Consider the following 24,338-nt stretch of genomic DNA (forward strand, 5'->3'; position numbering starts at 1 on the left):
CACGTGTCCGCTCTCCTCCCCGCCTGCAGAGAAGGCGTCGTCAGAGTGGCCGTCCCCCAGCAAGTAGGCCTGATGGGGAAGCCTGGTGCAATGTGGGCTGGCCAGGCCGGGGAGGGCCTCGACCCATTTTGTTTAATACGGGAGTGATATATGATAAAGCCCACGAGGCTTCTGGTCCAAGCTCCATTCCGGACTCCACTTTGCCAGTAAAGCGAATGATTTGGTATCTGCCTTGCTGACAATCCATCTGGAATCAGGGAGGGTGGTGGAGGAGACAGGACTCGTTACGACCCTAAGGGCCCATATCCATTCTCGTCCTCAGCATTTCTGGAGAACACGGATCTTAAAGTCCCTGGACTCCTCCACCACGTCCCACCCAGCAAGGCCAGCGCCTGTCCTCACACGGTGGGATTCCCACGAAGAGATTCTTGCATCTGTGGGCAGCCTGGATGGCTCCTCTGTCCCCTTCCAATCAGCATGTCTAGATAGGAAACTAGACCTCAAGTTTGAGAGGCAACAAGAGTGCTGGGGTAGAGTTCAGAACAGGTGAAATTGAAAAATGTAGGGACCAGACTATGGCAGGCCTCCTTCCTCTCCAAGACCCACACGCCCCCATCAGTTTCAGGGGCAAAGGAGGCTCGAGACGGCAGCCTTCACCTGTGGTGCACGCACTGCACCATTATTTCCATTCTCCACCTGGGGAGGCTGAGGCTTAGAGAGGGCAAGTCCAGACTCAGAAGCACACATCATCCATAAAGGAAGGAAGCTACGGACAGCTCAGAAACTGTGTTATCGGGTCAGGCAACATCCCGAGGGAGGGGAAGGGCATGTGGGCAGTCCGTGTCTCTGTGGGCCACTGCCTGTTTGTGTCTGTGTGTGTGTGTATGTGCATATGTGTGTATGTATGTGTGCACATGTGTCTGTAGGCTACTGCTTGTGAGGGCGTATGTGTGGGTGTGTGTGAATGTGTCTGCAGGCCACTGCTCACACAACCTCAGATGCTGCTTGCTCTGAGAGCTGGGAAGCCTAAGGACTCAAGTGACACTTGCAGGGTCAGGAGCGACCCGGGGGCCAGGGAAGGTGGGAGCCCTGGTGTGTTGGGGATGGGGACAGGCTGAGCCAAGGAGTCTTCCTAAGATCCTCTCGTCTCCCCTGTTTTCCTGAAACCATCAGCCAGACACCAACCTCTGATCTGCTCCACTTCATCCTCGAAGGTCACCGAGCTCCTCCTCTTGGGTGGGCAAGTGCAGTGGGAGGGCGGGGTCTCCTCAGACGGGTAGTCCCCCAGCAGCATCACATCTGTGCCTGAAACCAAGGGCAGACTGTGCACCCATAATGGCAACACCAAGTCCTTCTCGTCGCCTTCCTTGCCCACTCTCAACACCTCTTGCACCTCTGTCTCCCGTTCACTCAAACCCACGGTCAGGTGCAATCAACTGCCCTGCAGCATTTGCCCAAGAAACACTCCATCATCCCATTTCAGGGAGTCTGCAGCCAGCCAGCCATCGGGGCTGCGTCAGACACACCCCAAATGTTACCTGGGTAACAGCAATGTTACCCAGGATGACGGGTTAGGTGCAACTCAAAAGGACTGGCTGGGTTGGCCAGCCCTGGAATAGAGGAAGGGGATGCCGGCTGAGCGGAGGAGGGGCTTTGTGTTCTGAGTGATCCTTCCTACAGTCTGAATTTTTATCATCGCAGTTGAAATATACTAAACAAACATTTAAAACCTGGAAAGGTAAAGTTCTTTGAGGATCAAAAAAGGATTGGAAATATGTCCCCCAAAAATTCGGGGGGAAAGGGAGAGGCAGGAAGTCCTAATAGAGACAGTAGGGCACACAGGCGGGGGAGGGAGGAGGGCTGAGCGGGACCCTGGCCTGACACGGGGGCGATGCCAGGACCAGCCCTGTTCTGTCTTAGTCTCCAGCCTGCAGTCCTTCAAGGCCTTGAAGTTCAGGAGATGAGGATATTCAGGGGAGCCTAGAGCTCCTCACGTGTGCCTTCAGAACAACCTGCAAAGGCATGTCCCTCTAGAAGGCACTGGAACCCGATGGCCAAGCACCAGGGTCCCAAAGCCAGGCAGATCTGGGGTCACAGGCAGCTTATTTAATCCCCCGGCATCCTTCCTCGTCTCTAAGACGGGGATGGTAATTCCACCTACCTCCCAGAGCTGCCGTGGGGATTATGAGTTGAGAGGTGTGAAGACGTGACACTGTGTGGCTCACAGCAGGTGAGGAATCAGCAGATGTCACCCCTCACGAGCATGCGGCTAAGTGGCGGGGCTGAAACTCATGCTCCGCCTGCATGATCCCAGAGTCCAAGCCCTGTCTCCCGCCTGCAACACTGTCTTCCTCCTTTTGCCTGGTCACCTCCTACTCACTCTCGAGGTTCTCTCACAGCTTCCTCAGAGCAGCTCTTTGAATGCCCCTTGACCCAAGTTCTCCCCAACAGGGAGCACGTGCCACTCCCTGTTACGGGTCCTGCAGCACTCGGCTTCCCCTTCCACAGCGCTCACCACAGGTAGGACCTCTTCTAAAGCAGAATTAGTGACGTATCATTCACACACCACACAATTCACCCATTTAAAGTGCAGGGGATGGCCGCCTGCCCGCCAGACCGGAAGCGCCATGAGGGCATGTCCCAGCATCCCTAGGACCTAGCATGGTGTCTGCTCAAAGCAGGGGCTTAGCAAGTAAGTATCTGCTAAATGATGAGTGCCGCCCCGCCTCTGGAGCCCTGCTGGTTGTCCGAGAAGGGAAGAGACCCTGAGGATGGACAGACCTCCCTGTCTGTGACCACAAGTCACACGAGGGACTTGGGTTTACAAGGGAGGGTGTGAGAAGGGTCAACACTCTGGGCTGCGGGTAGAGGGCACATTCTCAGGGAATGTTCTGCCTCTAAGGAAGTGCTCCTTGACCCCCATCTGGGTGCCTGCCCACAGCTCCCCCAGAGCTCCATGACACAGTCTCAGGTGAGGAAATAGGGGTCAAGGCGGAGAGGACTTTCCAAGAGGCCCCAGTCGCAGAGATGGAGGAGCACAGAGCCAGATGCCCACTGCCAGCCTGCGGCTTCCAGGTCCAGGATTTGGCACCATCAGGCCCAGCACCTCGATGGCCGCCAGCCCCAGCATGGGTACCCGATGATGGGGCCCTTTGTCAGTGATGTGGAGCTATGAATGACCGATGGAAGGATGCCGCCGGTCCCTGCCCATGTGCCCCTCCCCAGGGCCTTGCGAGGTATCCCAGTCACACACTGACAAGCACGGGATGTGGCACTCGGCTCCCCGGAGCTGCCAGGAGCAGACTGTGACATCACAGAGCCCGCTGCTCGGGGAGGAGCCCTGGGTCAGCAGGAGCCTCTGGGAGCAGCTGCAGGGAAGGTCTGGAGGATGCTGGTGGAACCATTTCCTCCGGGAGACCGAGCTCTTCACAGGCAGGCCGCAGGGCATGTAAAACGATGCTGACAAGGCACCCGACCTCGTGGGAAGTGCCCTTGACGGAAGGACGGCTGCCCTCAGCTCACAAATGGGGCAACTGCAGGGTTACAGAGGAGACTGAGCAGCTTGCCTGAGATAACACAGCTCCTAAAAAGCCAACTCGAGACTGAAAACCAGACAGGCTGACTCTGGAGCCTGCACTAGCCAGTGGCTACTAGAATTCAAGTAACAATTCACAATCATTTAGCATTTTAACTTTTCAAAGGCTTTCACTTAACTTGAATTTCACAACAGTCCTGCATGGCAAAGAGAACAGGAGTTGAGATCCCCATTGGCTAGAGGAGGAAACAGGCACAGAAAGGCTGGGGGAGAAAAAAGCATAACTGGAAACCAGACGCTTGACTCTCGCCCTCCGCGTCCCAGGAGGCATCCCTCCCACCAGCTCCAACCCGGCATCGCGGAAACCGACAGGTGAGAGGCTGAGACAGCACGAGGCTTACCTGAGTCCTGAGAGCAGCTGAAGCCGGTGTCCCCAGTGCTGCTGCTGTTCCCCAGGGGCTGCCCGCCTGCCATGAGCGCCGTGAGGTGTGGGGACAGGCCCAGGTCTGAAAGGCAAGGTCGGTACTGACTGCACAATCCACGTCTCGTTGTGGCGGCCAGGGAGGTCCTCAGGGACCCCACCTCCTGCTCTCCTGGCCGCTCTGTTCTCCTTGCAAAGTGCGCTCCCTCTCAGCTCACTGAGGACAGGAAGCCTTCGGCTGCCTTCCCCTACTTTGCCCCTTGTTCTATCCCTATCCCGAGGAGTCTGAGACAGGATTCACTGGGTCCCCACAAAGGGGAAGCTCTCATGACAAATGCCAAACACCAACAAGGCAGGTGGGAGAGGGAAGGAGGTGAACATCCAGGTAAACGTGGAATGTGGGTGCACGTGTGGCTCCTGGGATCCCACCTGAATGCCAAAAGGGATTTTTTTTAAAAAGGCTTGAAGCCCCCAAGGGGAGAGAACGTCTGGAAGCTGGAAGGTGGATGGATGGGTGTGGGCAAGAAACTGATCCAGGAAAGAGCTGAGGTTGGTGGCTGGGGAAGTCTGGCAGGAGGCCCCCAAAAGCTCAGGAAGTGGAGGCCCGAGAGTCTCTGCAGGCAGGTGATGCTCGATGGAGAGTCTCTAAAGGAAGCAGTGGGTCCCCTCCACTACTCTTCTCAGTCCAGGCTCCAGGCACCTGCCCCCCAAGTTGGCAGGAGAGCAGAGGGGTGAACTGGGGGGCTCTGGCCTTAGAGACACCAGACACAGCTGAGGCAACATGGGAAAAACCGAGGGAACAAGAGCCTGTACATTTAACAGTGGGACCCCGCCCCATCACCTCACCCGGTCCGGGCAGGAGACCAGAGACCTTGGCCCTGGGGAAATTCAACCAGCCGCAGAGAAGAGCCCTGCAAAGCCTGAGAGCTGGCCACCCTATGGGATGGCCCAGCCCGAGCCCCTCACAGTCCACATGATGGCTTCCCAGGGCTGCACCGTTAACCATTGGGACCGCGCAGATCCCCAGACATTTAAGGAAAGGCACTAAGCAGAGATGGGTGAATAAAAAAGAAAGAAAGCAAAAGCCAAAAAAAAAAAAAAAGAAAAAAAAAGCAGATCTCACAGGAGACAGTGCAGGGAGGTTAAGAACACAAACAGAATTCTAATTATGTGTCCTCAGAAAGTTGAGAAAGTAATGAATCCACGAACAAAAGAGCTGGAGGCCATGAAGACCGTGGAGGTAATGAAAAGGCGCCCTCAGCAATCAGAAAAACAGCACAAAACGTCAAACTCCGCCGATCTCACGAGGAAGACCCACTGCTAGCAGATGTGGTGACCCGCCACGAAGGACCACGGCGCCCCCCGCGGCATGCTGGCACCCAGGAGAGGCCTGCCTCCAGAACCTCCAGCCCAATCGTTCTGGGGAGTGGGGAGACAGAGCACACGGTCTCCTTCTCCTCTGGAGCCAAGGACATGGTGGTGGTGGGGGGCAGGGCAGCCCGTGTGCTCAGAGCAGGCTGCTCTCCCAACCTCCCCTCCAAGAAATGGAGGGATCACATTTCTGCAAGGAGCCTTTTCCTTTCCCGCTGTTTGGTGTAGGGGGTAAGGTCTTGGCCTCAGAATATGACTATGTCTCAGCAGGAAGCCCGGCCTGGGAGGGGGGCCCATCAGGGACCTTCCACTGCCAACTGGAATGGCTGAGGCCATAGTGGGTTCTGGACACCATCTCTGAGGCTGCGGTGAAAGCCAGGCACAAGTCCTGGTCTCCAGCAGAAGGAGGAATCACTGGGGCCAGACCAATGCGGCCCGGCTAAGAAATCTGGAAATAAGGTGGCCAGGTGGCAACTCTTATCTCTGTTTATCCAGCATTCACCACTGGAGAGGGTTGTAGGTACCCTCAGTTTTTTTCCCATAAAACAACACATCTATTGGGCTGGGGCCAATCCAACACTTTTAAAAAAAATTTTTTTTAAAAGAAAAAGGCACAAAGGGACAGGCCCAGAGATCAGATCAGAAGCCTGGGGTGGCCAGAGGAGGCACAAGTGCCTTTTACAGGCTAAAAGAGCAGGAGTGCAATTCTGGGGTAAAACTGGCTCTTTGAAGTAACCAGGAGACCTCTAGGTGGCACCAGGAAGGGAACTTGGAAAAGCAAGGCGGGAAAATTCAAAGGCCCCTGTGTTGCCCTCCCTACTCCCTCCAGACCTCACACAGACTGAGGCATTTCCTCTGAGTAAATGGGAGCCAGTGTCCTTCTCTCCAGAAGATAACTGGAAAGGTTCTATCCTGTTCCAGGAGCTTCGAGCATCAGGTGAGTGCAGCGTTTGGAGAGGCCGCCCTCCAAGCCTGGCTGGGGTAGAACCTGGACTGTCTGCCCAGCTGGGCCAGCTGGTGGCAGAGTTACTGGCCCGGTCCCCTGAAGGTCCCTTTTTTGCTCAGATCGCCTGTGGTTACCTGTCAGCTTTGGATTTGTAGTCTGGCCTCCCAGGACCAAACGTTGGCATTCAGCTCACCTTTCAGCCCTAGAATCAATGTCGACAATGCCAGGGTTTACCTGCCACCAGGAGGTGGCATTGCCTGGCAACCCCCAGGTAGCCCAGAGATCTCCATGCCCAGGTGAGCCCCGTGGGAAGCTGCTAATGAGACCTCACAAGCAGAAGGTATCCTGGTGGCCCGGAGACAGCTGGCACCCAGGGAAAACCTAAGCTACTGCACTTCTTCAGTTTGGGGCTAACAGAATGAAAAAACCCAAATCCATGGTTTATGGCTAAAATCTATGAATGAAATAAACAGCGTGTGTGTAAAACTCCTGGCCTCTTGGAGTCAGCTGGGAAGCACCAGGTATGTGTGGAATGCCACTGGCCTGTGCTCACAAGCACTGATGGGAAAGTTTGTAATTCCATGTACTGAATCCTTTGGTGAAAACTGTCCAGGTGCCCATGCAAATGGCGAGGAACGAAACTGAGACAGGGCCTCCAAGCCTTTTCTTATTGGTTTTGGAACGAATCCTTCTTACCCCGTGATAACGGGAGAGCATGTGCGTTCTCTGAGGGTGAGAGGGGTGGCCGGAAGCAGGCTGGGGGCCAGGAAAGGCGGGGTTTAGGTGTCTGCTGCAGATCCAAGTCATGCCCACAGAGGGTGTCAGACCGGGACCCCGTGAGCCCTGGCTCAGCCACAGGGAGCAAGGACGTGAAGTGGAGGCCAGGGTTCTCCCTCCTGATCAGAGATGCAGTGGGCACTCCTGGCATGACAGGGGCAGGGTGCAGAGCTGGGGTGGGCACTGCATTCTCTTCCCAAGACTTGCTGAGGGTGCTGCCTGCCTCAGGCAGTCAGGACTTTTGGGGAAGAAACAACAGGGACCATGCGGCTCCCATTCAAGGGAAAGGGCAACAGCTCGGAACCCATCAGTCCACGTGCTCTTCAGTCCAAAAACATCCCACAAAACTGCATGCGGAGACCGCTCTCGCTGCCTCGGACTTGCCAACCCAACCACAGCTGGTGTTTTCCGTCTGTTCTCACAGCCTCACGAACTCTTCTGGGATAATCCCACGTGGCTCGCATGGAAAATCTTGGCGCCAAAAGCAGATGTTTCTTTCTGTTCTATCTACCCTCTCCTTCATTCTCTTTCCTCATTCTTAACTTCACTGGAGTCGAAAACCTTTACTATTTCTTGGCCTAGAAGAGAAGTGATTTCACAAAATCTGAACAAATTAGTTAATCAGTGAAATAAAACCAAACCCTGAACGTCCTCCTCCTGGCTCACAAGTCACACTTGGAAACACAGTCTTGCCAAGTGGTTGGGGATGGGCATTTCAGTAGTTAAAATCCTGGGATACTGAGAGGTTCTTTTTTCTCTCACAGTCAAAATAAAAAGCCCCAGAATTCCTTCATTTATCAAGAAGGAACACATCAGTCCACGAGATAAATCAGTGATGTTGGTTTGTTGACCTGCCACACGGAAAAGATCTATCATCGCCACCGATGAGCATCCACGATAATTAAGAGTTGCTATTGCTTTCCGCCCCCTTGAGAGGGAAGGGGGAAGGCTTCTCCGCTTCCTGAAGAGGGAAAATTAACTTGAGCAGTTTGAGTTGCCCAAAGTCATCCAGCAAGAGATTAGAAATGCAGCTTGAACTGGCTCTTTCCATAAATATGATCTGATTAGTGCCCTCAAAGTATCCCTTTCCAGGTGAAGGTCTCCCTCAAACAACACAGTTGCAACTGCGGAGGCAAGAGCCACCAACGCACGCTGCGCACGGTGCGTGCAGGCGGAAGGGGAAACAGAGAAGCCGCACAGCCTTGAACTATCTCCTCTGCTGTATTTGTTAATTACAATGGAAAAAGTGGTGACTTTACAGCGGGGAAACCTGGCCGACACCACCTCAACTGTGTGGACTGAACGTATTCTCCCAAGATTCATAAACTGAAGCCCTAACCTCCAATGTTACCGTATTCAGAGGTGGGTCCTTTGGGAAGTAATTAGGTTTAGAAGAGGTGATAAAGGGTGGGGTCCTGATAAGAGACTGGAGAGCTTGCTCTCTGTCCCTCTCCCAAACCTTTCACCACGGGAGGACACAGCAAGAAGACAGCCAGGAAGAGGGTCCTCACCAGAACCCCACCACGCTGCCACCCTGATCTCAGATGTCCAGCCTCCTGAACTGTGGAAAAAAATGAATGTCTGCGGTTTAAGCCATCCAACCTATGGTATCTTGTTACAGCAGCCCAGGCTAAGATATCAACCAAGAGATCAAGGGTAAAATTAGCTAGTAATATACTGACGCTTGGCCCCTAATATGATCACCTCACCCTCTCCCACCCCACAAGCCTGCCAAAAATGTACCACCTCATTCTAACCTTGGGAGCACACCAGCTCCACCCAAATGGAGGGGCCGTCTACAAAGCCCCTCACGGGACTCTACAAGGGCGTCAATATCATGGGAGCCAAGGAAAGAACAAAGACCTGTCAAAGACTGAAGGAGACAAAGGATCACGTGATGACTGAATACAACGTGGGATCCTGAGCTGGATCCTGGACCAGAAAATAAGACATCAGTGGAAAAATGGGTGGAATCTGAATCAAGTCTGTAGTTGAGTTAATAGCATTGCATCCATGGCAATGTCTTAGGTTTGACAACTGCTATGGTCAGGCAAGACGATAACACTAGGAGAAGCTGGTGGGTGGGAATTCTCTGCACTGTTTCCCCAACTCTTCTCTGCACCTAAAATTATTTCAAAATAAAAAGGTTAAAAAAAAATCTACCCCTGAGTAGAGTAATTCCTCTGGGTCCCATAAAAGGTGATGGGGTTGTGTCCAGAAACTGTTAGCTCCAAAATCAATTATCGGATGGCGGAGCAGCTTTACACATACAAGACAGTGATGTTCCAATGAGGGAGTGGAGGTTTGGCATCGCCACATCCTGAATTACTACGGACAACACGAGGACACCACTGACCTATGAGCAAAGGCCCAAGGGCGTTATGCTCAGGAAGAGCAGCTGAGGAGGGCAGCGAGTGCTTTAAAGAGGAACCTGCCTTAAAGGAAAAATACTAAAAATAGAGCTACCATATTATCCAGCAATCCTACTCCTGGGCATGTATCCAGAGGAAGCTACTTCGAAAAGATACATGCACCCCAATGTTCATAGCAGCAATATTCACAATAACCAAGATATAAAAACAGCCTAAATAATTTACATCAACAGATGACTGGATAAAGAAGATGTGGCATATTTATACAATGGAATACTACTCGGCCATGAAAGAGAAAGACATAATGCCATTTAGAGCAACATGGATGGACCTAGAGATGATCACACTAAGTGAAGTAAGTCAGAGAAAGACAAATGTAGCATGATATCACTTACATGTGGGATCTAAAAGAATGGCACAAATGAACTTATTTACAAAACAGAAAGAGACCTTACATAGAAAACAAATTATGGTTACTGGGGGGAAAAGGTGGGGGAGGGATAAATCAGGAGTTTGGGATTTGCAGATGTTAACTACGATATATTAAATAGATAAACAACGAGGTCCTACTGTTCAGCACAGGGAACTATATTCAGTATCTTATAATAACAGATAGTGGTAAAGAATGTATGTATATATATAACTCAGTCACTATGCTGTACACCAGAAACCAGCACAACATTATCAATCAACAATACTTCAACTGAAAAAAAAAAAACACTGAAAGGAAAGGACTGGCCAAGAGGAGAAGGTAGTTTCGTCCAATGCTTGGGTTCTTTCTCTCTAGACAGAAGTAACTATGCCCTTGAGGTCCATGGGCCATGGCCAGGGCCCCAGGACACTGATTTCTGAATTCCGGTGTCCCTTGTCCTGAACTGCTGAGCTCAAGAAATCTGCTTGGGAATCACAGTAGACACTCTGGGATGTTCCTTCCCCAAAGGAAAGCCCTGAAGCGGTCAGCCTGAGATTTCACCCGTCAACCGGCCAGAGCGCCAGAGAGGACCGCACGCTACACCTGCCTGAGGGTGGGCATCCCTTCCCTGACAAGTTCCCAAGTTACCTGTGATCCTGTTGGAAATGCTGAAGAGCCTGGAAGTCCTGTGCCGCTGCACAAACGGTTCCCGGTAATACCGATCCCCAAAGCACATGCCCAGTAGTTCCTTGCGAACCGTCTTGTTCCAGAGTCCATAGATCAGGGGGTGGCAGATGGCACTGGTAAAGGACAGCCACGTGGCCCAGGTCTCCAGGGTCGGAGAGACATAGTTCTTCCCCCAGAGGGCCTCAGAGGTGATGACAACCATGTAGGGGCCCCAGGTGACCATGAAGGCACCAATGACCACCAGGATGGTGATGAGGGCTTTGCATTGGTTGGCCGAATAGACCACACCCTGAAAGGCGTTCTTCCTACTGCCTGAGGAGGAGGTGGAGGTGCTGGAGTTCTTCCTCCCGTTCCTCTGCGCGTCCTCCTCCACGATGACCACGGTGCCACAGTGCACCTTGCGTGCCTTGACCCTGGCCACGCGGAAGATGAAACCATAGCACACCAGCATGACCAGGAAGGGGAACAGGGCACACCAGATCTGCCAGAAGGCGGTATAGCCAGGCTCCCGGTGCCACGCAGCCACACACATCCACTTGAACTCGTCAAACTCCACCGATGACCAGCCAAACAGAGGCGGCAGGCAGCCGATGAAGGAGTGAAGCCAAATGTAGGCAAGTGCCATGACGGCTCGGTTGCCCATGATCTTCATGGGGTACATCATGGGGTACAGGACAGCATAGTAGCTAGGAAGAGGAGGGAGGGAGGTGAGAGAGGAGTCAAAATAGAGGAGACACAGCAGGATGGGCACCCACTGCTTTCCCAGGTAGGGAGCACTGCTGAATTTCTTTTGCCCAACCCAGCCATGGGGTGAATGCTTCCAAAAGTGGCACCTCTCCCAACTCTCCCCAGACGAGTCACAGACTGGCCGTGCTGCCTAGCCCAGTGGGACCCTTCGTCAGAGAAGGGCTGGGCACCAAGAAGGACACACAGCTCAGGCGGTCCCATTTCCGAGCACCATGCCAGAGCCCATTCCTACTTGGGGGCGTGGCTAGTCCTGAGGCATCAACAGGCATTCTAAGGGATCGTACATCAAGCCAGATCACTTCTGTGTTTCTGACATTAAGCCCTTTGGGTCAGTTTTCAAAGGGTCACCAGAAACCAGACTAACATCTAAGGATCCTGGGGTACATTCGTTCAAAGAACACAGACGGGCGGCCTGCTACATGCCAAGCACTGTGCTATGAACCGGAAATACAGGGGAGACAGACACCTAAGCAGAGCATGAGACTCTGGCTGGAAAGGGCCACATGTAATCCTCATGACAATGGTTTGAAGCGGTTTTACATTTTACAGATGAGGACATTAAAGCAGAGAAAGGATAAATAATCTGCCCCAGATAAGGAAGGGGAAGAAACAAGATAAAAACCCAGGCAAGCTGACTCTCCAGTCCCCAACACACATGCCAGCAATTCCCTGCAAACCATCTTGTTCCAGAGTCCAGAGGCCAGGGGTGGTTCCTAAGCCCTCAGCCCTGCAGAGCGACTGATTCACACTGGCCACTCCGATCCAGAGTGCAGGCTTAGAGCAGACTTCCTGGAGGAGACGGCACACAGCCCCAGGTCTTCGAAGATCAGAGGCACTGGCCCAGGAGAAGCAGAGGCAGGAAGCCAGCCTTGGCGAGGCGTGGAGACAGAAGTGAGCAGCAACTCAGCGGGGAAGCCACTCGCAGCTCCATCAGGCAGACTCGGGGTGAAGGTGGAGCGGGGAGTGGAGCTGGGCTTGGGGCGGGCCAGGCCTTGCAGGCCAGCTGAGGGCGGACCCTTTAACTGGAATGGGTGGGAGGACGTAGACCATGGGGCTGAGAGTAAACTACCACCCTCCTGCCCCAGACGTTTCATCCAAGGGAAACATTGTTTAATGACAGGCTTATGCATGAGGGCAAAATGTGGAGGGACAGGGGTACAGGCAGGACATGAGGGGATGAGCGTGGCTGTGAGCCTCACACATCACCTGTGAAACCACCTCCTCCACTGGGACCTTCCTGAGTCACCCCTGGGCACAACTAACTAACTTTATCTATCTATCTATCTATCTATCTATCTGTCTACCTACCTATCTAATGGAGTACTGGGGATTGAACCCAGGACCTTGTGGATGCAAGGCATGCACTCTACCACTGAGCTATACTCACCCCAACCCCCGACCACCACTCTTTTTTAGACACTAGCCCAAGCATGACCATTGGTCCCAAAAGAGGCTTTCATGATGTTACATGTAACTCAAAAGCTGTAATGCCGTAGGGGCTCCAATGCTCTCCTGCCACAAGACCAACCAGTAGGAAAATGACCCCTGTTTTTAATAAGATGCTTTCACTAAAAACACAGACAAATACAGCCACCTTGCAGTGAACAGGTCAACTTACAATGAAAAGTGCTGGGACGGCACCAGTGATTTTCTTCACTATAACTAACCACCCCATAGTTCCAGGTACTTTCATTTTCTGATACAATACACTACTTTTGGAGCTGGAGTTTCATCCCCCTACAATGTGGAATGAAAACATGGGAAATATTTTAAAAGGACCTGAAGCCCTGGCAATTTCAAGGCTAAACTAGAAATGACATGTTGGACTTACTCACAGTGAAAATCTTCCCAGACTGAATGATGCTCCCCCCCCGCACGTGTCTCCCCACGGCTGGTTTAGGACACTGACATCTCAGGGGTGAATGTCACTCCAATCAGCTATTCTTCCTATGCTCTGCCTTTGCTCTCTCTTCATGGGTCTACAAGATGGGCTCTTTTGGCTCATCTGCCAAGGAATTTGATGGATTTCTCTAGCTAAGGTCCTTAACTGGGCACACGCGACAATGTCTGGTGACATTCTGAGTTGTTACAACTGGGCAGGTGCTACTGGCATCTAGTGAGTAGAGGCCAGGGACACTGCTCAACATCCTACACAGGACGGCTCAGCACAACAAATTATCATCTGGTCCAGAATGTCAATCGTGCTGCGGTTGAGAGACCCTGAGCTAAACTAACTGGTTGTTGGATGTGACTGACACCTGACTTGGCAGTACTGTGGAATGAGTGGTTAAGAGCCCAGCTTTCAGCATTTCAGAGCTCGGTGAGTTACTTACCAGCCATGTGGACTTGGGTGAGTTTGCAAAATCTCACCTTGCTCATCTGCAAAATGGGGCTGTTAGGGTTGTTGTGAGGATGAGCCGGGACAAATGTTAATGCACTGCCTGGCAAGTGACTAGCACGTAACACACTTTAGTTAAGGTCATGACTTCTGCCCGTGTTCTTCTCCGCTATGACTTTCTTAATGACGGTCCAACTTTCTTCCACTCCCATTCTCTCTCGTATTCCTCTTAGTCCTCTCTCCTCACTTATCTTTTACTACTGTGTCTCCCTCCCTCCCTCCCTCCCTCTCTCCCTGCCCCCTCCACCTCTCTGTCTCTCTCACACACACACACACACACACACACAAAGTTGCATCTTTGGGTTTCCAACACAGACGGTAAATAAGTGACCTCCAAAATTAATAACATCAAGTAAAATTAACTCCCCAATATTCAGGGGGCAAGAGAAGGAGTGTATGATATCCTAGTCAAATGGGGATCATCTGTATGAACATGTCCAAACTAACTGGTCCAGCCAATTTGTATTTTAGGCCACACAAATGACCAATAATAAAAAAAATTTGCATTTGCCAGGAAAACAGTTGAAGACACCAAATTTTACAGTAGTCTATATATTGTAGTCATAAAGATCTGGCCTAAGCACTGTGAATCCCCCTGGTGCTTGTAGGTGGAAATGAACTGTCTTCCTAAGATAACCAGGGCTTCGTGTGACTTGTCATCACAGGGAGGCAGAGTCCTTTCTCGCTCGACTCACGGCTCTGTCACTGGGTGACCCTGGGGCCAGGCTGTGGCCTGGGGCACCTGGATTAAAGCTCTAATGGGACGACTGTGGTGCAATCTGTTGATACGTGTCACTTCTTCCCTTTCCAGTCACTTCCCCTGGTCACCAGCTGTGTCACACACGCCACGCTCTGCCTTGCTCCCTCCCCTGCGTTCTCACAGGCCTTATGCACACATCATACGGTCCTAAAATCATCTGACCGCAAGTCTAGCCCCTCTTCGCCATGAATTCCTCAGCGTGTCTACTCATCTTCTTCAGCTGTGTATTCCTAGCACCACCCACCGTGACAGGCATATACTAGGTGCTTAATAACTGCTTACCAAATGAATAAATGGAAGCTGCTTCATCAGTTGGAAGGGCCCTTGCAGTCCTATTCACTGTTAAGGCTTAGCCCAAATGCCACCTCTTCCCTGGAGCACTCCTGGTCCCTCCATCAGAGGCAGTGACGGGGCAGTTACAGTGCCTCTTTCTGCTTTGTGTTCACATCAGTACCCAGCGGTCAGCCTCTGCCACGAAACTGTGAACTCCTGGTGGGCAGGCCTGTGTCCTGTTCATGCTGTATCCTACCACTGGGGGACTTAGCACAGGGCCTTTCACAGAGCAGACACCCAGCAAATATTCCAGTGTGAAAGAATAAGGCATTGAACGAGGTAAATTTTCTCTCAGATGATGCGGTTGATGGCATGACGTGAGGATCTGTCTAGTTTGCTGGTGAAAAATCTCACTCTCGCTTATCCAGAACCCAGATCCCAGCAAGCAATTTACAGCCTCCGAGAGCTGCCACGGCAGACAGCTGGCAGTTTCCTGAGCATCCCTGCGTAGACACTCTGTGACAGGTAATTCTGTGACAACCAGGTCCCCTGCTCTGCTGAGCTGTTAGCCCCAACTCCACATTCCATAGGACCCAGGAAGGGATATTCAAAAAGTAGTGATTAAAAAAAAAAAAAAAAGAAATTAAAACAATGGTGAGATCTCATCCCATTTCACTGCCGACAAACTTCCAATTCTGCTTTTAATGCTATATCAGTCTTGATAGGAGGCTGACAGATAGCTGTGGAGCACAAATCTGTACAACCTTCTGAAGGGTGAGCTGCCTTCCGTACATCAAGAATCTTAGAAAGTGTGTTTACTCTGACCAAAAATATTCCGCATACATACATCTTCCTCAAAAGTGCTATATTAAATAGTAAGCAATAGAGGGATATTAAAAATAAACTATAGAACATCCAGAGGATGGAAAACTGTGTAACCATTAAAAAAAAAATCACATTCTCAAGGGATATCTGCAAGTGGAAAAAATGCTCATAATCACTTTAGTGAAAAATCAGGTCATAAAACCACATGTGCCATGAGCCTAAATGTTCTAAATTTACTGAATGCAGCCAAAAATCACTGAGGGCAAATATACTACAAAACATAGACAGTGATGGCTTCTGATCGGTGGGATTAGGGCTAATTTTTTATTTTACTTTTTATACTTTGAGCATTATTTTTATCGTTGGGGGAGAAAAAGATACTAGGAGAAGCCACCCGATGAGCCCTGAGCACGGCTCCTCCACTCTGCGCGCCCCCCAGCTGCAGAGCGAGGGGAGGCCTGCACCCCTGGCGGGCAACCCAGCTGCCACTCACCAGCTCAAAGCCTGACAATCCCGTGGGAGCCTGGGGACGTGTGCCCCCCCAGTGGTGACAGCCCCGGCCAGCCCCCTCTGTGATTTCCCCAACGCCGCTGCTAGCTTCCTCCCAATCCTGTAAATCACACAGAACCCGAATCTACCCTCTCTGCCCTCGTGAAGTCGAACCCTTGCCTGGAATGAATGAAGCGACCATCCACAAAATCCTCATAAACAAAAGGACTCAAGGGCTTGGAAACTCGCTGTCAAAGCCAGCAGGACTTGCACACCTACTCTGACAGCCCAACGCGGGAACCTGGAAGAACGTGCTAGACGGAGCAAGGGGCGTCAGCGGCGCACTTTCTCAGTGTTTGGCCAGCGAGACCGCACAAAGGGACCGCCCAGATTTTTACAATCACACACTGTCTCTCCCGGATGCCACCGTCTCCATTCCCTGGGGTGTCTGCCTTCCCCTGCTCTCCCTCCACCCAGGACTGAGCTGATTCTAAGGCCCCCACACTGTGGAGGACGAGAGCGTTTCTTCTCCCGCCTCCCCTGGTCCAGCTCTGGCCCATCCCGAAGCAACAGACAGCAGGCGGCACTTCGGGAAAGACCCGGACCTGACACCTCCTCGGCATGTCACCCTCCTCAGCTGCTGTTTCTCATCTACCAACTGAGAGGCAGAGGTTTCTAGAAAATTTTTTTTAAAGCATTAGAATCTCTTATAAAAAATAAGACTACATGCAAGTTAGATGAGATGCAAGCTCTGGTTGAAGGGAAGGGAGATGAGGCAGCTCTCTGTCTGCTCGCACTCCCCAGCAGAGGCCCCCGACACCCACCCGAGGAACTAAGACACTTTGAAAGTCACAGCCCACGCGATCTCTCAGGTTCCCCCTTTGCCCACACTCCTAAGTTCTTCAATTCTCTAAGGGTGAGGCGAGCTTACCGGTCGACAGCAATGACCCCGAGGGTGAGCATGCTGGCCGAGCTGATCAGCAGGTAGAGGAGGGCGGAGAAGTTGCACCAGACCACGCCAAAGATCCATTCCCTCCGGATGGAGCTGGTCACCACGAAAGGCAGCACCAACACAGACAGCAGGAAGTTGGACAGGGTCAGGCTGAAGACGAACTTGTTGCTGAGGGTGAGGAGGTAGGACTTTCTGTACAATGTGACCACGATGATCAGGTTGCCCAGGAAGACGAAAATGGTGATGATAATGATGGCGATGAACTCAGTGATGCCGCCACCCCCGGGGCCGCCCTCCTCCTCAGTGAGATTACTCAGCTCCTTCCTGTGGCCGAGGGAGGAGTTGAGGCTCATGGTCAGTGCACCTCGGCGTGGGGTGGGCACAGCATGCTGGACGACTGGAAAGACAGGGGGAAACCAGGGAACAGGAAAATATTCATCAAATCACAGCCTATGCACTTCCCAGAAGAGCAGCCGAGGCCCCTGGTCATCCAGCCAGTCCAGAAACTCCCAGCTGGTCTTCCCCATGCAAGCTCTACAAGAGTGGCCAGTTTTCTACAACCAACTTGCTGTGTGATTCGCTGTGTCCCCTTAAAGGATGTGCTCCTCCAGTCTAACCACCATCCCCGCCAAGGCCAGTACATCAAAACCTTTAATGTACTTAAGAATCACCGGCAGCACCAGCTTGAAGAGCTGATTCTTGGCCTCCACCCTTAAAGAGCCTGGTCCCAGAGAACTGAGATACAGCCTAGGAATGTGCATTTGGACAAGCCTGGGGCAGGTGATTCTGTTACATGTAGTCCATGTGGACTGCTGCTTTTGAACCCCTGCAATTCGGGGTGGACCCTGGGCCAGCATCAGCATCACCTGGAGCTACTAGAGATGCAGAATCTCAGGCCCACTCTCCGAATGACCAAACCAGAATCCACACTTTAATCCATCCTCGGTTGACTCATGTGGCCATTAAAGTTGGACAATACGATTATCGTAGGAATTATTCTGAGATCCCCAAGCAGGGTTTAAATGAGTATAATTTACACAGAGACGTTGCTATTGCTCTCATCAGACAAGGCGAGGGAAGGCGAGGAGCTGACACTAATGATAAACAGGGAAGCGGAGGCTCAGTTTGAGGTCTTCACCCACAAACACCATCCTGGACACGGTCCAGTCCCAGCTCTCAGGACGCTGGCTCCGGATCTTGGCTAAAACTCAAAGTTGACATATTTTCACATTAAATCCTACAGATGAGTGTTTCTCCAAAATTTTCATCTATTTTAATCAGCCAAAAAAATCCCACAGATCCCTTTCCCCACCTGCTCTTATTCCCAACAAAGAAAAGACACCAGGAAGGAAGGAAGAACTGCGTTCCACGAGCCAGACAGCAAGCAGCCTGGTGCCTACACACAGCAGGAGAGCCTTCCCCATGGCCCCACTGCCTGTCCCGACACCTCTGTCCAAACCCTTTAGGCTGGTCGGTCAGGAAGGCGGCCCACCCCCTTCCCAGCAGTGCTGAAGGCCAGTTAGAAAGTCTCCCTTTACAGCGAGCCTGATCGCTGTGGGTCCTGACCACAGATCCCGGCATGTCAGTTTAAGCTGCACCAAATAATGCTAATCCCGCCTCCCCTTGACAGCCTTTAAAGACTTCACCAATTACTTACTTCCTTTTCTCCAGATTAAACCTCCCAGGTTCCTGATATAACTTCCAGATTCTTCCCTAACTCAAACTCCCTGCTTTAGCCTTGCTCAGGGATGTCGATGATCTCTTGATCTGTGGTCCCCGAAACTGAACGTACCACTCTGGATGTGGTCTGATGTCGAGTACAAAGGGGCAATTTTCTCCAGGATCAGGATAATCTTCTGCTACTATTGACTCCAACAGTGCATTTTCTTTAGCAGCCATATTATCATCCTGCTGGGCTTATATACATGTGTGGTCAATTAAAGCCCAAAGTTTATACACATATGAATTTCTGTGAAGGCAGGTGTCCCCAGTCTTGAACTGATGGGATTAATGTTTTTAAGCCTAAATACAAAACATTATTTCTACCAAGTTTTACTTTGTGCATTTTGGCCCATATTTCCAGGCTGCTAAAATATTCTGAATTTTGATTCAGTTGTGTAATATGTTAGGTACTCCAGTTTTGTGCAATAAATATACCTTAAATGTATGCCGTCTATGTCTGTGGCTTTGTAAGGTTATTTCTGGGTTTTGTCTTTATTTTTTCAGTTCTGAATTTTGTCCAGTCTTTTTTTTCCCTCCCTTCATATAGTTTTTTTTTTAATTGATGTATAGTCGATTTACGTTACTGTGTTAGTTTCTGGTGTATGGCACAGTGACTCAGCTGTACATATATATATTCCTTTTCATATTCTTTTTCACTATAGGCTATTACAAAGGTATTGAAGGTAGTTCCCTGTGCTGAATTTTATTCACTCTTCTAAGTAAATTATTAACTCATATCTCAAAACAACAGTCCTACATAAGCATGTTATACTGAGCTGCACAAGTGCTAACACCATGGTAAAGAAAACATATTCTAAGTCATTAGATAAATGACAAAATGGGGGAAAATACTTAGAACTGATAACATAAAAGAAGGGTTAATCATTCTAATTTACAAAAAAAAATCCTAAAAAACAGAAAGAGATGAAAAAAGAAAAGTGGGTAAAAGATGTTCTAAAAAATTGTAACTATGTGATGACGGATGTTAACTAAACTTACAGTGGTAAATCATTTCTCAACATATACATATATCAAACCATTATGTTGTACATCTGAAACTTACACAATGTTATGTACCAATAAAACTGGAAAAAAAAAAGACAAAGAGAGAGTTCACAGAAAAAGAGAAACCGATTGTACTGAAACATATGGAATGATGCCCCATTTCATTCAAAATAAGAGAAATGCACATCAAAACTACACTGAGATACCACTTCTTTCTTTCAGGCCAGTAACAATTAAAAAGCTCGGCGGCACTCTCTGCTGGTGAGGCTGTGAGGAAGCAGGCATTCTTCCATTCTGCACACCGGCACGGGGAACGCCAAGTGTAGTAGCCCTGGGGAGGGGGATTTGGCAACACCTAACAAAACCACATATGCACATACTCTTTGACCAAGAGATTCCATTTCTAGTATTCACCCTGAAGATACAAGTTCGTAATATAAAGTAATAGATGCACAGGTTATTTCATTCACTGAGGCACCAGTTAGTTTAAAAAAGGAAATATGCGAAAGAAGGGGGTAAATCAGAACACATATAAATATACATAAATATGTTTACTTACGCAAAAAGAAAAACAGGAAAGATCACCAGAAACTAAGATACAGATAGAAGTAGATTTCTCTAAGTAATTTTTCACAATTTTGATTTTTGAATCATGTAAATGTTTTATATACTAAAAAAATTAAAGATGTATGCAACAAGTAAATACAAAATTGATTGCAAACAGAAAAAAAAAAATAAGCCAAACTATATATTAGATTGATAACGTAATCATACAGAGAAAAGAATTACATCAAGGAGTTTTTAAATACAGTATTTTTGCCTATTAAACTCTCAATGGTATATATTGTATGGACAAAAGAGGATTCCTTAATAGGTTAAATGTTGTTAACGATGTTAACAATTGCTTTGGATGTAGAGAATGAGTGTACATGCTGATGCTGGGAAGCACATTTCTAACTGTGGAAGAAAGGAGAAACAAATTATGGAATAGGGAGAGGTGAGGAAGAACCCTGTGCTGTTAGCTTGGTTAGTGGATAGATTAGTGTGAAATCACTATTCAAATATAAATATAAAAACAGGTTCAAGGAAAGTCTTGTTCAGAAAGATTAAGAAATTGAAAACATAAAACGCAAGTGAGAGGATGAACAGGAAGTACTTTATAAGGTATAATTACTTCACCCAAGCAAAGCATAGTTTCCCACTTACTATCATAGGAATCATCTCTGGCAGTGTGGTGGGCTCAGCTGACGTGAACACCTTTTCTTTTCCAAATTCATAGAAATGCTGGTTAAATACGATACAAAATCAAAAAAAAAAAAAAAAAAAAAAAAGCCAAACTTGAAAAAAGAAAGGGAGAGTCACAGGGAACAGAAACAGAAAGAAAAGTTGAGAGCCAGAGTTACAATCTCACACCTGTGGCCAGTAGGGGATTAGATCTAGTTCAAGACTCCTAGGGCTGAGGTTTTCTATGTGGGAGGATGACTTTGGGCCCCACAAGGCAGAGGACTGGAACCAACACCCAGCATCATGGGTTCTAGAGGGACTGCCTCCTTCATAAAACAGGGATTAGAAAAACTCCTCCCACTGGCAAAGGGAAATGGCAAAAACAGTCACTTATCTGAGGCTCTGGGTGGAGCATTAAAGACTTTTTTTCATGAGAAATCAAATACTGAGGCATGTGCCACGCTGATGAGGGTACCAAATATATAAACTCCACATGGTGCAGAAATGTAAGCTAATAAATCCATGTAAAAATTAATGCTGGCAGAATTAAACACAAACAGCTCTGTATTGAATTTCCACATTCATAAAAGGAACAAACATTTAATGAAAGTGAGTGCATAGCGTTTGCCATGAGGGAGAATCAACAAAACAAAAACCATGAGAATCAATGTTCCAAGAAGTCGAATTAATAGAAAAAATATAAACAAAACCATAAAATAAATACAATTAAAAGCTGTAAAAGAAAAAGCAGTAGAAGCCATATTGAAAAAACAAGATACCATGAAAAAATAATTGTGAAAAAGAGCCAAACAGAAATTCGAGAAGTTAAAATTTTAGCTGTCAAAATTAAATACTCAACAGATATGCTGAACAGCAGATTTAGCTAAAGAGAAAGATGGCGAACTGGAAGACAGCTCTGAGGAAATTAACCAGGAAACAATCAAAAAGATTAAGAAAATGAAAACATGAAATAAAAGTCAAGATACATGAAGGACAGGATAAGAAGATCCAACACATGTTCAACAAAAGTGGCTGCAGGAGAGATTACAGGAATGGGGCAGCAGATCCTGCTGGGTGCCTACCTAGCAGCCATTGTCAGTGTTCTCCCTTACTAGCAGACCTGACTTTGGTTTGGTGTCCAGTCCTCCTCCCAGTGACACAGAGAAGGCTGATCCAATCCCTAGTTCTGAGAGCTAGGTCTTGAGTGGTTTAAACTAATCATTGTATTCCCTTTCTCTTTGCAATTCTGGCATATTAGTCAGGAGGCGAAGCTGGGAGGTACAGTGGGTTTCTGGGAAAAGCTGCTTTGATCTCAGAGATACCAGAAGAAAACACTTTTCTTAACAGCCTGAATGGCCAAGACAGCACAGGGCCGTGGCAGCCATCTTCAGGTCATTAGAGGTGCTGGGCCAGCATGCTGAGCAGAGCTAAGTTCCAAGGCTGGATCCCTGAGCTGCTGAATTAACAAATCCTGACGTCAGCTTTGTCCTGGCTTCTGGTTAAGTGGAGGCACACATTGGCAAAACTTGTTTTTAAAGCTATTTTCAGTTAGGTTTCTGTTACTTGAGTCAAAAGCATCTAACTTACATTAAGGTGGGCCTACACTGTCTACATTAAGGTTGATGCAGTATTTAGAGGTACAGTTAAACATTTTCCATTATTAGAGGAAGACACAAGGCCTCAGAACAAAAGAGCATATCAAGTTCTCAGGATAAATCAGAAGACGTCAACACCAAGGCACATCACAACGAAAAATGACAAACACCAAGATACAGAGACAACGGTAAAAGCAAGTTTTCCCATAAAGTAACAATTCGATAAACAGCCGACTCTTCTTTTGAAGAAAAGAGAAAATAGAAGGCAGAAAGAGTGGAACGATCTCTTTGAAATGCTAAGGAAAGGAATTCTTGCCCTAAAACTCTATAATATCATTCAAAAGAGAGCACAAAATTTTTAGGCAAACAGAGACTGAAGGTTTACTAATGTCTCCTTACTGAATGATCCACTTAAATTTACGCTTCATGAAGGGAATTGAATCCAGAAATAAGGGGTAGGGTATAAGAATCAACTGTTAGAAAAGAAAATGGTAAATACAGGAAAGAATCTCAATCAGGACTGCAAAAAAAAAAAATGAAATTTAACATTAAAAAATTCAACAACACATTTTATAAAAATAGCTAACTTGGGAGCTCTGAAAACAAGATGAAAATAAAACACTAAGCAAAATGGAAGTTCTTAAAGGTGTGTTTTTCCAAGTTAGCTTGTACTCAGGGCAGAGACTTGGCTATGGCTGTTTTCCCAGCACCTGGAAGAGTGCCTGGCACGTAGTAGGTAACTCAATAATTATTTGTTGGATGAACGATTAGCCTTCGAAACTTCGTCATTATTAAGTATGTGTTAACATTACAAAGGGAGCCACTAAGAGGAGAAAAATAGGATGCAAAATGTCTAATCCAAAAGACAGAAAAGAAAGGGAATGAAGAATGACTCGACCTGGCTACCTTCCAGAGGCCCTGGTAGCAGGCACACCAGTGAGGTGCAGAATCAGAGAGCCCAGGGTGGGCCACCGGCCTTGAGGTCCTCTGGTCCGACTCTCCCCAGGAGGCAGTGGGGGAACAGGGGCCAAAGAGCTGCCCACCCCGGGAAATCCAAAACCCCAGCCTCTGCCAGGAGGCCTGGAGAGGGAAGGCACAAGCCCCAGCAAATCCCCCAGGGGTGCACTTTAACAAGAGAGAGGATTTGGAATGTCCCAGCCAGTGAAGGCTTCCTGGCAGGCGGCCAGCTTACTCAGGGCCCAACAAGCCAGGGCCCATTGAATGGAAGCAAATGCGAGTGTGACTCACATTACCATTCTCCTGGCCAGTTCTGCTGCCAGACATGAAGGTGTTTCAGACTCCCACACTCACTGCATCCTGCCTTGACCGAAGAACTCACCCTGTGCTGCAACTCCAGGAAACAACGCAACTGGAATACGACTGGGGTCTGAATACTGGTCTCGGAAATGACGCCCAGGAAGGAGAGCCAGCCCTCTGGGACAGGTCACCGGGGAAGGCTGAAGGTGTCCTTGGCCTCCTTCTTGAAAACAACCTTCTCTTCTTGCCACAGACCATACTCTGGACCCATGGACCCAAGTATCATGGAGTCTCTTCATATGGAAATGGAGTAAAGCTTTTCACACCCACACCCCCACCCCAGAGTGCAGTCTCTTTGGGATCAGCTCTGTGACCAAGGCCACAAGCCGCTACAAGGAAAAGGAAGCCTCACTCACCTCTTCAGTGTCTCTTTCAAAAGGGCCAGCAAAGGGCCAGCCTGAGAGCCCACAGACCACAGGCCCAGGCCCGGGCGGGTGCTGTGAGGCCATGCTGGTCAGAAGGAGGCAGGACTTTTGGCATCTCTCTAACCAGAGGCGCTGGACACAGGAT

At 49.2% G+C, this 24,338-nt stretch overlaps 1 protein-coding gene across 8 annotated transcripts in view; it reads right to left on the reverse strand.

The window, feature by feature from the left end:
* GPR161 (G protein-coupled receptor 161) overlaps window positions 1-24,338 on the reverse strand; it is a 53,201-nt gene that overhangs the window by 9,959 nt on the left and 18,904 nt on the right. For 7 of the 8 annotated variants that reach the window (XR_012501375.1, XM_045515865.2, XM_074349772.1 and 4 more), the window contains 4 exons: window positions 16,945-17,362; window positions 10,483-11,207; window positions 3,937-4,041; window positions 1,186-1,305 (listed from right to left, as the gene is read on the reverse strand). Coding sequence is in view for 7 of the 8 variants with exons in the window: in XM_045515865.2 (XP_045371821.2) it covers window positions 1,186-1,305; window positions 3,937-4,041; window positions 10,483-11,207; window positions 16,945-17,362 (1,368 nt within the window). In the remaining variant the exon portion in view is untranslated. The other variant, XM_074349773.1, reaches the window with a different exon arrangement.

This window comes from Camelus bactrianus, chromosome 21 (assembly GCF_048773025.1).
Source record: "Camelus bactrianus isolate YW-2024 breed Bactrian camel chromosome 21, ASM4877302v1, whole genome shotgun sequence".
NCBI classification, from domain to species: Eukaryota; Metazoa; Chordata; class Mammalia; order Artiodactyla; family Camelidae; genus Camelus; species Camelus bactrianus.